The 19,225-nt window shown below is 23.5% G+C and overlaps 2 protein-coding genes across 2 annotated transcripts; one reads left to right on the top strand and one right to left on the bottom strand.

The window, feature by feature from the left end:
* Nucleotides 1–8,736: 8,736 nt before the first annotated feature.
* INS49_001592 (uncharacterized protein) lies at nt 8,737–9,754 on the bottom strand (the record flags this gene model as incomplete). The annotated part of the gene is made up of 3 exons (XM_043162417.1): nt 8,737–9,409; nt 9,483–9,629; nt 9,678–9,754. 3 exons carry the CDS (start codon nt 9,752–9,754, stop codon nt 8,737–8,739), a joined length of 897 nt encoding a protein of 298 aa, XP_043030923.1.
* A 448-nt stretch (nt 9,755–10,202) lies between these two features.
* INS49_001591 (uncharacterized protein) lies at nt 10,203–11,162 on the top strand (the record flags this gene model as incomplete). Its single annotated transcript, XM_043162416.1, has 1 exon — nt 10,203–11,162. One exon carries the CDS (start codon nt 10,203–10,205, stop codon nt 11,160–11,162), a length of 960 nt encoding a protein of 319 aa, XP_043030922.1.
* Between the last annotated feature and the right edge of the window lie 8,063 nt (nt 11,163–19,225).

Here is a 19,225-nt window from a genome sequence, read left to right as displayed (position 1 = left end):
TTAACTTATAATATTATAATTAATTATTATAGCTTAAGCTAAGGAAAGATTAAAATAAATTAATAATAAGCTTTATAATACCTTATTAGCCTTAAAATTAAGCATAAATAAATATTGCATATAACTTTAAAAATAATAATTATAAACATAGCCTCTTTAAGAATTATAAGTAGGCTTTAAATAATAATAATCATTAAAAGGATAATTCTTAAGATAACTTTTATTACTGCTATTAACTTTAAATATATAATTATAAAACTTAAACTTAATAATATAATTTATTAAAAATTAATATAGCTAACAAGGCTTATTATTATTTATAAAGAAATAAAAATAAAGCTTATATTAAAAATATATATTATATTTAATATAACCTTAAGTTACCTTAAAAATACCTTTATTAAATAAAAAGTATAACTTATATAAAATTCATTCTTTATAATATATTCTTAATAAATGCTTAAATTTAATAAAGTTAGCATAATTTATAAAAACCTTTAATAACTTTTATAAATATATTAAAAATTTATATAACTTATTAAATAATAAAATAAAGATATTTTTTAATATTTATTATTATATTAAAATTTAACTAAGTTAATTTTATATAATTTTTCTTTAAATGCTTAAAAATTAAGCTAAGGCTTATTACCTTTATTTTATAAATTAAATTAATATATTTATAATAATATACTTTAAAATTAAGATGCATTTTAATATAAACTTTAATTATTAATATTATTATATAAATTAAATAATAATAATATTTATAAAGATAAGAATATAAAACTTAAATAAAGATTTATATAAGGTTTTATATTTAATGCTTAATAAATTATAACTTTATTAATAAGCATTAAGTTAAAATTATATTAAAAAGGATAACTTAAAAATAATAGTAATTAAAGCTTATAAAGGAGTTTTTAAGCTAAAAATAGCTCTTTTTAAGTTAGCTTAATTATATAAAGAGTTATTTTTAAATTTAAGATTTATAATAAAAAAGCAACTTAATTATATAATTATAATTTATATTATAAATAAAGTTTTAAATTAATATTATATTAATTATAAATATAATGGCTAAAAGCTAAAAAGAAAATAATAATTATAATCTTAGGCATTTTAAGGAAATTAAAGATTTAATTAATTAAACTTAAGCTATTTAAGCTTTAAGCAGCTAAGATCTTATAATATTAGCTATAAAGCTTAAAGTAATAATACTTATAAAAAAAGAAAAAAATAACCTTAAAAGAAAAGATATTATATTTATAAAAAGGAAAAATGTTAATTAACTAAATATTTAGCTAATAAGCAATATTTCATAAGAAAAAGTTACTTAATATAATATAAATATAAAGGTTATAATAATAACTTTAATACTTTTTTAAGTAAGTTTAAGAAATATAAAATAAATAATAAAAATAAATTTTATAAATATAAAAATAAATAAAATTAAGATAATAATTATAATAGCAATACTTATATTATAAAGATAGGACTTAATAAGGAGATTTATTATATAAATATTAATTACCTAGCCAATAAAGCGTTTATATATTAAATCATGGGAAATAATGTCTTTTAAATAAAAATAACCATTATAGCCAACCAATTTATCTTAAAAAATAAATATAACTAAACTTATTTTTAAGAAATCTTGCTAAACATAAAAGCATTATTAATATCCATGGCTAAATATAAGTAATTCCTTATATTATAATAAAAAGACTTAAAATACTAAATTAATATAATTATTATAAAAAAAGCTAAAGTTAAATTTAATAATAAAATAACCATTAATTTGCTTAATATAATAAAGATTTCTACCTTAATTAATTATATTAATTTCTATATTATTTAAGCATAAACTCCATTCTTACTTTACTTAATAAATATAAATAAGCTTTAAGTATATTATAATAATATTATAAATAAAATGGTTTCCTTTAATAATATAACTATTATATTAATATTTAGAAAATAAGGTTACCTATAGTTTTTTCTAAATTAAATTATTAATGCTATATATTTCCTCTTAAAAATAAAAATAAGAAAACTTTATTATTACTTTAAATACTTATTAATAAATTAATTATGCTAAATGCTTAAAAACGCTAGCAATTTAAATATTAATAAATAAGCAATAGCAAAGATTAAAAAGATATATCATTATTATTAAATAAATAAACCCATACTTAAGCATTTTAAGTTTATATTATATAATAATTATAAATTTAATTATAAAATCTTAATTAACATAATATATTTAAGTAAATATTTAATTCTTTATATTATAAATTAAGCTATTGTTTTTTAAAAAGCAAAATTCTTAAAATTTATATTTATAAAAACTATATAATAAATACTATAAATATTTTAAATTAATATATATTAAGAATTATTAAATATTATTAAATATAACATAGAAATGAACTTTATATCCTTAAAATTCTATTTAAAGGTATAGATAATAGAAATTAAATGTAAATAAGTCCTTATAAAGGTATATTAATTTATTAAGAAAGTTAAGAAATATTATTAAGCTTTTAAATAAATATATAAAATCCTATATATTAAACTATATAATAATATAAATAATAATGCTATTTTATAAATAGTTATAAAAGTTATTAATAATATTGTTAAATTAAATAAATTAATTCCTATGCTTTTAGTTTTTAGCGCCTATTTATAAATATTATATAAGTTATTATTATTATTATTAATATAAAAGTAAGCAAAGGCTATTTTAAAGGCTATAAAAATATTATAAAAAACTATAATTAAATAATAAGTATAAAATGCATTAAATATTAAGGTTAAACTTATCTTTAATATAAAATACTCATTATAATGCAAAGTTTATATATAAAAAGAAAGAAAAAAATAAAAGAGTTTATATAAGGTTATTATTATAAATAGTTATAATATAACCTTAAATATATTAAATAAAGCCGCGATATTTAAGTTAATAATTATTTAATTATATTATTAAAACAATAATAAGGAAATGCAACCCTTATAAGTAAAAAACCTAGTTATAAAACCTTAAATATAACTTATTATATAACTATTATTATTAAAGATAAAAGATTGCATTATTATATTATATATTTTAAAGAAAGAAAATAAAAACTATAATTTAGTAATTAAATTAAGATAAGATAGAATTATTATAATATTAAGCTTATTATTTAAAGAGTTTAATAAAATAAAAATTAATAACTTTATTGCTAAAGGTATTTTTTAAACTAAGAAATAATTAATAAAGCAATATAATAAACATTATTTCTTTAAGTTTTGCATAATATAAAAGGTAAAAAGTAAAACTATAAAACTATATAAAAAATCTTAATTTATTATTTAAGGTTATAATAATAATAAAAAGGGATTAATTTTAATGCAAAGCTTAATTATTTAAAGAATAAGCTAATAAATAATTCTTATACTTACCCCTTTATTAATTTAAGAAAAAGGCATAATTCTTATACTTTAAGGCCGCGTAGCGCATTAGTCATGCATCTAGCTTCTCTCCATAGAGAGCATAGGTTTAAACCCTGCCGCGGCTACCAAGACCTTTTTTGGGAATTTTCCCCTTAACTACGCTATGGCGAATCGCGGCCTACCCATTTGCAATCCCCCTAGCCAAAAAAAAGGGGCCTATGCCCAGGGCCCCGAAAACCCTATTAAAGCTAATAAAAATAGGCACTTAAAGAAAGCCCTAAGCCCTTAAAACCTTAGGTTAGCAATGCCTTAAAATGCACCCTATAATAAGGCCCTTTTACAAGGGGCCTTTAAATTAATTAATAAATAAGCCTTATTATAAACCTTAATTAGCTTTATTAAAAGCTTTGCATTAATAAAGATAGCTTTATAACTTTGCATTAAAGTAGCTGCAACTCTTAATAAAGAAGTAATAACCCCTTATTAAATAATTATAAGAGATTTGCTTATAAAAAGCGGTTCTTATTAAAATTAAAATTAAAAGAAAGGATTATTAAGAGAGAGGAGTAAGGAAGGGCTCTATAAATCTTAAAAGAAGTTAAGGAAGGAGCTCCTAATTAGAGGAATTAAGAAGCGTACTGGTTTTTATTTAACTCTAGGGCACGGTTTTTCCAGTATGGGTAAATCTGTAAAGGGATTGCATGCTAAATTGGCAAGCTTTATATATATATATATATATATATATATATATATATATTGTAGCTTTATGTGAATAAAATATTATTATTATTATTATTATACTTTAAGATATTACTTAAGCTTACCCTTAAGTAAAGTTAAAACTATATAAAATAATCCTTATAAAATTATTAAAGAAATTAAAAAATAAATACCTTTTAAGCATAATTATTTATATTATTTAACCCTTATATAGCATAGAAAAATCCAGCGTTTATTAATTTAATATATATTAAAAATATTATTAATAAAAGCTTAAAATAAATTGCTTTATATATAATCCTTACTTAATAATTATAAAGCTTATATAACTCTTTAAGATAATAAGCATATAAATAAATAATATATTAATTTTATTTATATTAAAATTCTAGGATAAAAAGAAGATTAAGATAAAAGCTATAAAACTATAAAGAAAATTAAAATAAGAGCTAATACCTAAAAACTTAATAAATTATAATAAAGCTTATATAATTATAAATACCATTAGCTTAATTACTATTTAATAAAAGGGATAAGCTAATAAACTTACCCTTATTAATGTAATAATTAAGAATGCTCTTTAAAGATACCTTAAATAAAAAGCTTGCAAAGTATATATAGCTTTAATTTATTAATTAAAAGCTTTATATAATCTTTTAATAGCTATATAAATGCAAAATTTAAAGGCAGGAAATTATAAGAGCTTAAATATATAATTATTATAATAAATAAATAACGTTATATAAGGAATTAAATATATGCCTTTAAATCTTAAAATAATAAAACTTTTTATATTTATAAATAAATTATTTATAAATAATTAAAACTTAATATTTTAACTTAAATATATTATTATTCTTATAAATAAAACTTATAAGGAAATTAAGGAATTTATAATAATAAGCAATATTTTCCATTAATTATTCATAAAGTATAAATATATTACTTAAAGCATGCTAATAAGTAAAATTTATAATATAATAAATAAAGTAAATATTAAAATTTCCCTAGCTATAATAATTAAGATAGCTATAAAATAATTCTTATTATTAAATATACCTTTAATTATTTATATAAACTTATATAGTTTATATAAATGCCTTATAATTAATATTATATTATTATAAGAGTTATATAAAATAAAAGAAATTATTAAAGTAAGGTAAATAAATAAAAAGGATAATCTTATTAATATAATAATAAAATTAACTTTAAATATTACATTATAAAAGCTTATTAATAATAATAAGCTTTATATATAAGTAAATAAGTTAATTAAGAAACTTAAAGTAGCCCCTTTTTATTAAGAAAGGAGTAACTTACTATTAGCACCTTTTCCTTTTAATCTTGCTATCGCTAGTTATAAAACCTTATACCTCTTAAACTTAAACCCTTAATATAAACTTTAACTTTTTATATTTTAATTAAAACCTTTTTAATATCTTATTATATATAAGAATAATCTTATAATTATTAATATTATTAATAATTATTATTTTAAAATTAACTTTATTATTATTATTACCTTTTATTATTATTTATTAATAATAATATTAAAACTAACTTTTATTAAATTTATTTATAACTTATTAACTTTTCTTATAACTAAAGAATAAATTAATAATTATTATATAATAATTATAAGGTTTTACATTATAAATATTTATTTTAATTATTAAATTTCTATAAAATTTTTTCCTTTTTATTATAATAAAAAATATTAATAATAACTTATAAAAGTTATTTAATACTTTTATTAATATATCTTATAAAGATAATAATAGCAAGTAAAATTATTTAATAAACATTATATTTATTGCTTACGCTAAGAATATACTTAATATAATTATTATTATAATTATCATTAATATAATTAATATTAAAGGTAGCCTTATTATAACTCTTAAATAAAATTAAAATTCCCTTATAAATATTATAATTATAACCTTAATTAATAAAATAAATATTATAATTATAACCTTAATTAATAAAATAAACATTATAATTATAATCTTAATAAGCAATAAAATAAAGATTAAAATTATTATTAAAGTTATAAAAAGGGTTAAAATTACCTTAATTAATAAAAATAAAAATAAGCTTATTAATCTTATTAATTCTTATAACAAGGTTATTATTAATAATGCTTATTTAATAAATATTAATAAAAATATTAATAATAATAACTCTTATTTACTTAATATTAATAGCAATTTAATTATTGCTAATAATAAAGATAATTAAAACTAAGTTAATAAAACCTTAATAAAGATTATAAAAACCACCTTTAACTTTACTTTTATATTAAGCATTAAAAAGAATAAAATGCTTATTAAAATAAACTCCTAAGAAATTATTAAAATTAATAAGCTAAAGGCTATAGCTATAACTTAAATTAAAATACTTTTCTTAAATAATGCTATTATAATAATTATTATTTAAATTATTAATAACTTTTAATATTAAGATAAGTAAATATCTTTTAATAATATAATTAAAAAGCTATATATTTATATTAAAAGCATTAAAACTCTTAATATAAAATTATATAATATCCTTAATAATAAGAACTATTAAGATAATTATTATCTTAAATATTAAATTATTATAATTTTTATAATAAATAATTTAATAAGAATTTTAATCTTAAATATCTTTTATATATATTAAATTAAAAAGATTTAGCTATTAAAGAATTAAATTATTATATTAACTTAAATTTAAAACTTTTTATATTAAATTATTAATAAATATATATAAGGCCTATATATAAAAGGACTTATTAAGAAATATACGCTATTACTTAAATAATTTAAGTAAAAAATAATTATTAAGGAAATTAAAAAGAATAATAAAAAGCAAGAAAAGAAGCTAATAAATAATTAAGCTACTTGCAATGCTTAATTTTAAAAGAATAAAAAGTAGCTAAAGGAAATTAATTTAAAGCAATATTAAGTATATTTTAATAATAAAAATAAAGATAAAGATAATAATATTTATATTATAAAGATATATAATAAAAATAAATATAAACTAAAAAATTTAGCATTAACTTTATAAGCATTAACTTTCTTTATAAAGAAAAAATTTAAAATTAAGGCTTTTATATAAAAATTAATAATCTTTATAAAAAAGCAACCCTAAAAGCTAAGTATTAAAAATAATAAGTATAATATTTAAGAAATAATATAATAATAAAAATTATAAGTTTAAAGAATAATGCAATAATAAAGATTATAAATTTAAAGGATGATATAATAGCAAAGATTATTAAAACTTACTTTAAAACTTATAAGTTATAATTTTAAGCCTTTTTAGCAATACTTTCTTATAATAAAGATTATATATATATAATATATAATGAATTATAATTTTAAATTAATTATAATAAAGATTATATATACTTATTAAAAGAAAAGAAAAACTATAAGTATTAGCAAGTATAACCCTTGCACTTAAAAGGCTACTTTAGTTATTCCCTCCGGGGCACGTAACCTCTCAGAACTTAGATAGAACAATACCAATACACGATTGCTTCCCATACGATTATCGTATATACAAGAAACCTACCAACAGATATATGCCGCTGTTGACGGCTAAGAAGCAAATCAATCCTATCTTTAAGCAAGCCCTGCTCAAAGTACTCGGAGATGAATGTGACGAGAAATGGAAGCACAGTACGGTGCTAATGGATGCGTTAAAACTAGGAATATGGATTATTGCTATATTGGTGCTTGGTTCCCTGTGGGCCGCACGTTACCAAAGTAGATCCCTGTGGTTGATGTGGTGGAGCCGAAGGTTGAATCGTCACTGGACGTAGCAACTAGGAGAGGTGATGAGAAAAAAGGGTTTAGCTGCTGCCCAAAAAGTCCACCAGAGCCCGCCTAGCATAGAATAGTTCTAGCGAAATAATGAGTTGCATTGTCTACTGAAACGTGTTCTAATGTCCACCGAATTAGGGGAACAAAACATCAAAAACATACAGCACCGGGTATTCGCTGGTCGTCACCGACCCAACTACTAATCCAGAGATTATAGGCTTGACTATGGGAGAGCGGACGGGATCCCGTATTTTCCTATATCTATGGCCGTATGTGCTTGAATACTGTGAAGGCTGAATTATGTGTAGAGTTCATTTAACTCAAGGGAACCTCATGCCGCTACCACTAACCACATATAGAAGTCTCCAAAAACTTGAAATTATTGCTTAGTGTAGTATATGGAAGATTATAGACCAGGAAAAAGCTACAATGCACCATGGGCCTCGCCATCTCGTCTTGTCCGAAGCGAAGGAGATGAGCCATGACAGAAGGATGACAAGAACACTGCTGACAGCATTGAGAAGATTTGCATTAGTCCGAGAGAAGCCAAGGTTCTTGATGATACTGTCATCATTCAGAGTCAGCTGTCAAAGCACCAAGGAAGTATTTCCATACAAATGCAAGGAGGAATAGGGCCATGTGTGGTCATGACCTGTCTCAAAATCTGCATCCTTATGAAATTCTTCGAGACACAGGCTACAGGTAGGAGGGGTTGCTTCTTGATGGGGTGAAGATTGTATCAGAAAGCTGCTTACTTGGGACCGTAAAGCTGCAGTCCGCCCTTAGGTGACAAGGCGACAAGATTAAGCAGCATGTGGAGCCAGAGACGGTAGTCCTTTATTGCCTCGGCAAAAGACCTGAGGGTGATATGAGCTTTGTCGGCACCCTTTGTCTCGACATCTGCCATGATACGGGCTCGAAGAATCTGGCGTTGGCGGGGGGGGGGGGGGGTGAAAAAGTCGAAACAACCGTGGATAGGAGCTGCGCGGCCGGGGCTCTGGGGGAGGAGTATGACGAAGGCAAGAAAAATAACCAGCGTGATTACTCCTTCAATTAAGAATAACCATTGCCAGCCAGATTGCCCCAGAGTCCCACTCATGTTCAGAATCCCAGCCGCCATCAGCGAACCGATGGCTGTGGCTGAGTAGTTTCCAAAGTAGAATATTGCCGTCCGTAGCGCCAACTCTTCGCGAGTATAGAACAAAGCTAGCATGTACTGCCCACCTGGGATGTAGCCCCCTTCCCATATCCCAAGGAGGAATCTCGTGGCCAGGAAAGAGTGAGTATTGGTGCACCAGGCCTGGGTCAGAGCAATAGTCCCCCAGACGCCCATCTGGAAGGTCAGCCAGACGGGAGCGCCGAGTCGCTGCAGGATGAGGTTGGAAGGAATCTCTGCGATGACAATGCCAGTTGGCATCTCTGGCCTATAAGCACCAAACCCATGCTCAGAGGTGTGGGTACATCTATTTTCCTCTGTAGCCAAGTATGCCGGCTGACATGAGTTGAGAACCCACGTTGACATCGTCTTTGGTGATTTTCAGGTCCTCAGTTAAAGTATCTGTCATCGCATTGCTAATGTTGCTGCGGTCGAGCTGCAGGACGAAGAAGCCGGCAACGAGTAAAGGCATAAGATAGCAGTTAAGCCTGGTACCGCTTAATGCGTGTGCTCACATTTAGGATCAGGTGACTTACTTTCGCAACGCAGCCTTTTCTTCTTGCGGTGACCATTTATCTTCAGGCTCTGTGCTGTTCGAGACTTTTGACGACATCTTCTCAGTGTCACGGAGGGTTTGTCCAGGTGTAGGAGACCCTTGGCGGATGTGTTGAGACATGACCACCACAAAACTACATCATCGACGACAAATTCGGAAGCGTAATGCTGAGCTTCGAAGCAAGTGTAGCGGCGAAAGCTGATCGGACCACATCTTAAATACAATTCGTTATCTCAAGCCGGTGTCCATGTGTTCAGACTATCGAAGATTCAAGACACCTCCAAACTAGTTGCGTACATCGCCCATTAACGTGATGTCGCCATATCAAGGGCAAAGCACGTGTGGATTCCTTGGAATTACTCGGCCCAACTTATCGCAGTGATGAGCGACGGTTGATCTCTGCTATTCGGCGCTGTGAGGGAGGGTTCAGGGGTGGCCGTCGGAGGGTCTCTTGCTGCACAACTTCAATGTTGAGAGCGACTGCGTCCCGACCCGTTCCGCCCTTATGACCGGCCGACACCCCATTCGTACGGGCTGCCGCCAGTCGGTCCCTGCCGGGTTCCGGCAAGGCCTGACTCCATGGGAGCGTACTCTTGCCGAATGCCTCCGGGACAACGACTACGCAACCGCTCAACACGGCAAGTGGCACCTGGGTGACGTTCCCGGCCGGTACCCCTCTGACAGAGGGTTTAACGAATGGTTCGGAATCCCGAGAACAACAGACGAGACGCAGTTCACCAGCGCTCTCGGCTATACCCCCGAGGTAGCAGAACTACCATACATAATGAAGGGCAAGGCAAAGGAACCCTCGGAGAACGTTTGCGTCTACGACTTGGAGAAGCGAAGGCTCATCGACGAGATGCTGGTCGAGAAGTCCAAAGGCTGGTTGTCTCGGCAGGCCAAGGCCGAGAAGGCATTCTTCTTGTACCACCCACTGGTTCATTTGCACTTTCCGACTCTGCCGCACAAAGACTTCGCCGGTAAGACGGGTCAGGGTGATTTTGCAGACTCAATGGCCGAAATGGACTACCGTGTTGGTGAAATCATTGACCACATCGACGATCTGGGCCTCCGAGAGAACACAGCCTTCATCTTTGCCTCCGACAACGGTCCGGAATTCCGAGAACCACACCGGGGAACTGCTGGCCCATGGTCAGGGACATACCACACAGCTATGGAGCGTAGTCTTCGGGTCCCATTCATCATTCGTTGGCCAGGCCATGTCCCTTGTGGTGTCACCAGTAACAGCATCGTTCATGTTACGGATATTTTCACCACCATTCTGTCCACGACGCGCACTATGGTTCCGTCAGACCGGCCGATAGACGGTGTCGACCAGACAAAAATTTTCTTGAAGCCCTCGGAAACTCCATCACCTCGTCAAGGCTTCCTGTTCTATATCAAGGATGAACTACGCGCCATGAAGTGGAAAGACTGGAAGCTTCACCTTCGTACCAGGGGGTAGGGGGGTTTCTGACTGGGTCACTCAATGCACTCATATTTTGACATTTAATCAAAATTTCGTAATTCTAGCGAAATGCTAGTAAAAGGCTATTATAATACTATTAAAAGGAAATTATATTAAGGCTTTAAATTATGTTTATATTATCTTTATATTAATGTTAACTTTATATTAGCTAATGTTATTATAAATTTATATTAAAAGCTTTAATTTAAACCTTATTAACTTTAAACATAACTTTATTTTTAATTATATTTACTATTATATAAATCCTTTTATAGTAAATAGTTAAGTTAGTAAAGAGTAAATAAGTAGTTAAGTTGGGGATAAGAAAAAAAAAGGTTTTTTTTGCCCCCTATATCAAGGGTTAACATTATGTTAAGGATTAACATGTCACAGTATATCAGGAATGATTATATATTAATGACGTATAAGTCATGCAAGATACATACAAAAAAAGCATGTTAGAACCTTGATTGCATGTCATTACTATGTCACTATTCCATTGATATACTGATGCGATGTTGACAAAAAACCCCCCTCCCCCTGGTAGGTTGTCTGGGAGCCCAAGGTAAATCAGTCGAGTGGGAAGCTGGAGTCCCCGTATCTCTTCAACGTCGTCCGAGACCCGAAAGAAGAAACGGATATTCTAGCCTACAAAACCTGGGTTTTGCAGCCTATGTTCAAGCTGAGAGCAGAATTCCAGAAGAGCCTCAAGAGTGACCCAGCACCACCTAACCCGCTCAAGGATATATATGTTGCACGCACATCCCTAACCCTGGTTTACAACCACTTTCTAAAATGCTTAAATAGCCAAATTTCTTTTATTTCCTCCTTTTAAACTACTCTTAAGAAATAAACGCTTTTATAATTATGCTTTTAAACTTCTTATAATATTTATAATCTTTTATAATTATAAACTTAATTTATAAAATAATCTTTTCTTTTTATAAGTTATAAATAAGTTATATAAAGTATATTTAAATTATATTTATTTTATATTATTTATTTTCTTTTATTTTTAAGTATATATTTATATAATAATTATAAATACTTTTTTAAACCTTATTAATTAAGTAATTTATTTAAATATTTATTCCTTTTTTATTTAATTTATTATATTATAATCTTATTATTAAATTAAAAAGTATTAAAAATTTATAAACCTTAATATATTAAATATAACCCTTATTAAGTAATTAAATATAATCTTAAAATTAAATTCTTAATTTATATAATATAAAAAGAAAAAAAGAAATATTTAAAAAGCTTTATATAATAAGTATTAAAAGCATTTAAATAATAATAAACTCTTAAAAAATAAAATAATATTTACTTTATTCTTTTCCTTATTCTTTAATAAATTAAAAAGAAATATAATTAATATCTTTAATAATAAGTTATCTTAACTTTTAATAAAGTAATTAAATTTAATAAAAAATAAAAAATTTAAGAATAAATATAAAAAATAATATTTAGATTAATTTTTTCCTTATATTTAATTAAAATAATAAATATAAAATACTTTTTTATTTAATAAATAATTTAAAATATTAAAAATAACCTTATACTTTTTAAATTAAGCATAATAAACATCTTTTAAACTTAATATTAATAATATTTAAAAAAAATAAAGAAATTAAATATTAAATTATAATAATAATATTAAAACTTTATAAATTTATATTTATAAGCTTATATTTATAAATTACTTAAAATTAAGGGATTTATTAATTTAAATAACTTTTTATAAGTAATTATAATATATATTACTTTTAATTAAGTAATTTTTAAATATTAAAAACTTATTAAATAAAATACATTAAGAAATTTAATTTATTCCTTAAAAACCTTATTTAAAAAATTAATAATATTTTTATATTATAATAAACTTATATTAATCTTTAAAAATATTATAATATTTATTATATTAAAATTAAAAGTATTTAAAAAGTAATTCATTAAGAAAATAATTAAGAAATAAAAATATATTATTTTAATTATATTAATAAAATAAAATATATAAATATTTTTATTAAAAAATTAATTAATAAAAAAAATATATTTAGCTTTTTATTAATTATTATTACCTTTATTTTATACTTTTAAGGAAATAAATTTTAAAATTAAAAATACCTTTAAAAAACTTAAATATAATAAAATTAAAATATAATTATAAAAAAATTATTATAAAAACTTAATTTAAGAGCTTATTTAAAAGAATTTTTTATTTAAAGATTAAATATAAAACTTATTAAGAATATTAAAAACTCTTTTAAGCATATTTTTAAGAGTTATTAAGAAATAAAATCTTAATTTTCTTTTTTTATTTTATTTTTCTTTATAAAGTAAACTTATGCTTTCTTAAACCTTAATTTTAAAAGATTAATTAATTAATAATATCTTTATTATATTTTTATTAACTTTTTTGTGGTTATGGACGTGCCATAGGGGGACAGCAGCACTGGGCACGATAGGCACTATGGGCGATAGGCACTATGGGCAATTGGCACTAAAGCACCGGCAGGCAAGGGTTACGTGCGGCAGCACGTGACCACCCCTAGATAGTTTATAACCAAAAGGAGGTTCTGCAACCTACGGCCGCAACCCTCCTTTCTTTTATATAGCCAATTTAAATATAACCAATCTGCTATTACCAATATATATTAACCCAGCTAATATTAATTAATAATTGCCTATGGGTAGTTATAAATAGCAAGGTAAGCAAGCAATAAATTTATATTATTATTAATTAAGCGGTAATTATTAATAATAAGAACTATTATAATTAAGTTGCAATATTTATATTAAATAATTAATATTAATATTATAAAGATAGGCAATTATTAATAATGAAATTTTACTTAATTAAGTATTAATAATTATATTATAATTAAAATTAATAAAAAGAAATTAATAATACCTTAACCTTTTTATTATAAAGATTTAACTTATTAATTAATAAGTTTTTAATAATGCCTTAAATTTATTAACTATATGGCGCGTTTTATTACGTAGTTAACGCCAAGAATACTTATGGTTACTTTACTTTAACATAAATAATAACCTATATTTATATAAGTTAATAAATATTTTTTAATAAATACTTTTTTATTATATAATTAATACTTTCTTTTTATATTTTAAAATAACCTTATTATATTTTTTTAATTACCTTTTTTCTTTTCCTTTATATATAAATTATTTAAATATTTTAATAGCTTAATAAAATGGCTAAATTTAATAGCAATGCTAAGGAAATATTCTTAAATATTAATAATGCTTTTATATAAAAACTTTAATTATTTTTTAACCTTAATAAAAGGTTTTAAAGTTAATAAGTTAATTTTAATTATTAAGATAAATTAATAATAAAGGTAAATAATATAATTAATTAGGTAAACGCTATTATTTTTAAGTTTATAAAGGAAATAATAAAATGCTAAAATATAAATAATAATTTATTTTAATATTTTATAAAAAACTTTGCTTTTTAAAATATAATAATATTTAAGAAATTAACTATTATTTAAAACTTTAAGAAATTCCTTTAAATAAAAGGAATTAATATTAAAGGAAGTGTTAATAAGCAATATATTAACTTAAAAGTATTGCTTATATATAATAAATATCCTTTATAGCAAGAAAAGGAATTATATAAGGCGGCTAATATGCATAAACTTTTTAAGTTTTATACTTAATAGCTTTAATCTTAAAAGCTAAAGATAGTAAATACTTAAGAAATACTTATTATTTAAGAGATTTAAGAAATCTTAGTTTTTAATATAATTTTGCTATTTATGGCTTTTACTTCTTTTTATTAAAACTTAAAATAATTAATTTCCTTTATTAAAAATAATAAAGAATTTTAAAGATTATAACCTTTTTATTCTTAATTATTTATAAAATTAGGATAAAACTTTATTTAATTAATTTTTTTATAGTAAGTATTATAATTATTATCTTATAAAAAGGAAACCCTTAATTAATTAAATATAAGGGCTCCCTTAAGATATTAAGAAATATTATCTTAATAAAAACTAAGTTTATTAAAATATTTAAAAACTTTATAACTTAAAAAATAATTTATAAATATTTTCCTTAAGAAGTTAATAAAGACTTTATACTTAACACTATTATTTATTATAGCATTAAAACCTTTATAAGCATATAATTTATATTAAAACTTATCCCCTTAAGAAATAATAAATAATCTTTTTAATATTAATAATAATATATAATTTAGTAAGATATAAAATAAAAATAAAAATTAAGGCAGTAAATTATATAATTTGCTAAATAATAAAATAAGGATCTTCTTTAATATTTATTAAATAGCAAATATTAAACTTAAATAATTTTATATAATATTTCCCTTAATTCTTAAAAACTATGCTAAAATTTATTATATTTATTTTATTAATATAAAGTCCTTTATTTATAATATATACTTAAAGCTTAAAGCTTACTTTAATATAAAAGTTAATTATTAATAATACTTTTATAATTAAACCTTAATTATATTTAATAAAATACATGTTAACTTAAAAAACATTAATAAGCACCCTTAAAAGGTTTTCATTATAATATTTAATAAACTATAACTATATTAATAAGTACTTAATGCACTTTATTAAGGGAATAACTTTTTATAAATAATAATTATTTATACTTATATAAGCATATTAAAATTATAATATATATTCTTTAATCTTAAGTATTTATGCAAAGCATTATTCTTAAAATTAAAATCTTTTCTTAAACTTAATCTTTAATATAATGTTAATTAATATTATAATAAAAATAATTAAAGTGCTAATAATAAAGAAAATAAAGCATATTATATTAATTATTAATATTAAAATAATAAGCTATTAAGCTATAATAAATATAATTAAAAAGGCTTTAACTATAGTAACTTTAATTAAAGTAACTTTAATTAAGATAACTTTAATAATAATGGCTTTTATTCTTAATATAATTCTTGCTATAATAATTAATAAAATACTTTAAGAAATAAAAAATATTATATTTATAATAAAATTAATTATTAATCTTTAAATTACTTATTAATAAAATATTAATAATATTATAATTAATACCTTATGCAAGTAAAATATATTAATTATAAGGCTATTAATACTAATTATATTGCATTTCTTATTAAATATAAGAAACTTAATATAAGAATTACCTTTAATAAGGAAAAGAATAATTATAAGGATAATATAATATATTATTAAATTATTATAAATAACGTCTTTTTTTATAATTTCTTTTTAAAAAATATAATTATTAAGAAGAATAATATTAATAAAGATAAAAAAAATATAATATTTACTTTTACTTCTTAATTTACTTTAATTAAGAAATATGCTTATATTTAATTTTAAGGCATTATGTTATGAGCTAGCCTTGAGTTGTTTGCCGTAAGGTGTTTAAATGGGGTTTATATTTAAAGTGCAAAGGAAAAGGTTTACTTCCCGTTTATACCCATGCTAAAGCCTATTTTTATAAGGCTAAAGCCTATTAATTAATTATAATAAGTAAAGCTTAAACTATAATATATCTTCCTTTTCTAAGTTTTTATAATAGGCCTTAAAGAATAGCTATATAATAAAAAAATAAAGGATAATTAATGTAGTTGCGAAATCTTCCGCTGCGCCAAAAGGGAGAGGGACTTATTGGTTGCCCAGGGGGCTCTTTTACAGGCTTATTAGGGGCATAATAAGCCTATTATGCTAGGCTTTAAGGGCATACTACATTAAATGCCCTTTATAAAGCAACTAAGAAGCTGTTTACAGCTAAGCTATATAGCGCGTCTTTTAAGGGGTTGCCCTTATAGCTTACATCTTACTATAGGCCTTTTTATGGCTAGGTTTTTTTTATGCTGAATTAAGCTTAAAATGCGCGGGAATTAAACTTGCAGCCTTTACATTGCTAATGCGCAGCGCTCTCCTTTATATAAAAGCTTCCTAAGCGTAGTTTTATTTATTTAATATAAATGGATAGTTATAACTATTATTTAATGTAGTTGCGAAATCTTTCGCTATGCTAAAAGGGAGAGGGACTTACTAGTTGCCTAAGGGGCTTTTTTATAAGCTTATTAAGGGCATAATAAGCCTACCACGCTAGGCTTTAGGGGCATACTGCATTAAATAATATAATTTAATTATAAATTAAATATTGCTTTTTGCTTAGCTATTTAATTATACCTTAATGCTTCTTAATTATGCTAAAGGTTTAGCTTATTATTTATAATTAATATACCTTAGCCTTTATAATTTAATATATTAGCTAAAGTAAGCTAATAAAAGATAATTATTTAAGTATAAGTTAGCAGCTAAATTAACGGCATTCTTATAATCCTTTAATGCAAGCCTTTTATATAAGCTCCCTTATTTAAAACCTTAAAACCATAAATTTATTATATAATTCGCAATTAATTAGTGCTTAATTATAAGTAATTTGCTTTATTAATAGGAATTTCTTAAATTTTAAGTATTTTTATAGCGCTAAACTAGTTAGCATATAATTGGTTTACTTTAAGCTTAAGCCAGCGCTAAGCTAGCATTACTTTTAAGCCTTATTTTATAAAAAATTTTATGCCCCCTTAAATAAACTCCTTTTTCTTATTAGCCTTAATTAATAAAAGCTATATCCTTATTTTTTTTGCAATAATTAAGGCAATTATGCTTATAATAGTTAAGTTAGCTATATATAAAATACTTAACTTTACTTATTAATATTGCTATAATATTAATATTTATTGCTTTACCATTTTAAAGTTAAGTATTATCCTTCTTCGTTATAGCGTTAAAAACGCCCTTATATTACTATAAGGTAAAGTAAAAAGCTTTAAATATATTTAATTACTCCTTATAATTAAGCTAAGCTTTTGCTATAAAGGTTAAGCTATTAGCTATTAATAATATTTTGCATTTATTTAGCTAACTTTAAGCCTTTATTATATAAGCTAATTAATTAAATTAAGTAAAAAGTTTTACCATTTCTTTTTTATAACGCTGCTATAATGCAATTAAGCTAAGCCCAGCATGCCTTTATTTAAAAAAGTCCCTAAGTATAAAGCAAACCTTTTTTAAGAAGCTTTTTAGCTACCCCTTAAATATTTTTATAAAATTAATATAAGGCAAAAATTAATTATAAAAAGTTCTTAGCTAATTAAATATATAAAAGAATTAAGCCCTTTTAATATTAATTGCCTTCTTATTTATTATAAACTTAACCCTTATTTTTATTAATTAAATTGCTAAGTATTCTTAAGATAAGAATTCCTTTAAATAAGAAAGGGCTTAATGGGTTGCTATTATTCTTTTTAAGTTTTGCTATATTAAGTTTTATATAATTACATTATAAGTTTATAATATAAAAGGACTTTAAATATATATTATAAGCTAGCCTTAAGTTATTTACCATAAGGTATTTAAATAGGGTTTATATTTAAAGTATAAAAGAAAAGGTTTATTCCTTATTTATACCCATGCCGAAGCCTATTTTTATAGGGCCAAAGCCCACTAACTAATTACAATAAGCAAAGCCCACACCGTAATACATTATCCTTAATATAAGTATTGCAATCTTTTTTATAGCAGGATATAAATAATATTTTATTCTTTAATGCAAAAACCCTTTTATTTAACTTAATACCTTATAAATAAAAAAAGCACTTATTAAATTTAGCAAGGAATTATAAGCTTTATCTTTAAAAATAATAATAATAAAGGCTATAATTAATTTAATTACCTTTTATATTATTAAAAAATATACCCCTTTCTTACTTTATATAAGTAATATAAATAAATTATATATTTATTTATAAAATATAATAAATAAATTAATTTAATAATAATTAAATATTTTTAAAAAAATATTTTTAATTACTTAAAAGTAAGGATATTTATAATACTTTCCATATACCCTTATTATATTTTTTATAAAAAAGGAATTATATTAATTGCATTAATATTTTAAATACTTATTAATTAAATATCTTAATTACTTATTAAAAAACGTTAAATATAATATAAAGGTAAAAACTTTAAAGG

Source organism: Diaporthe citri, assembly GCF_014595645.1.
Source record: "Diaporthe citri strain NFHF-8-4 chromosome Unknown scaffold_1, whole genome shotgun sequence".
In the NCBI taxonomy this organism is placed as follows: domain Eukaryota; kingdom Fungi; phylum Ascomycota; class Sordariomycetes; order Diaporthales; family Diaporthaceae; genus Diaporthe; species Diaporthe citri.
The sequence above is the reverse complement of the archived record's forward strand: the minus strand, read 5'-3'. Positions and strand labels throughout refer to the sequence as shown.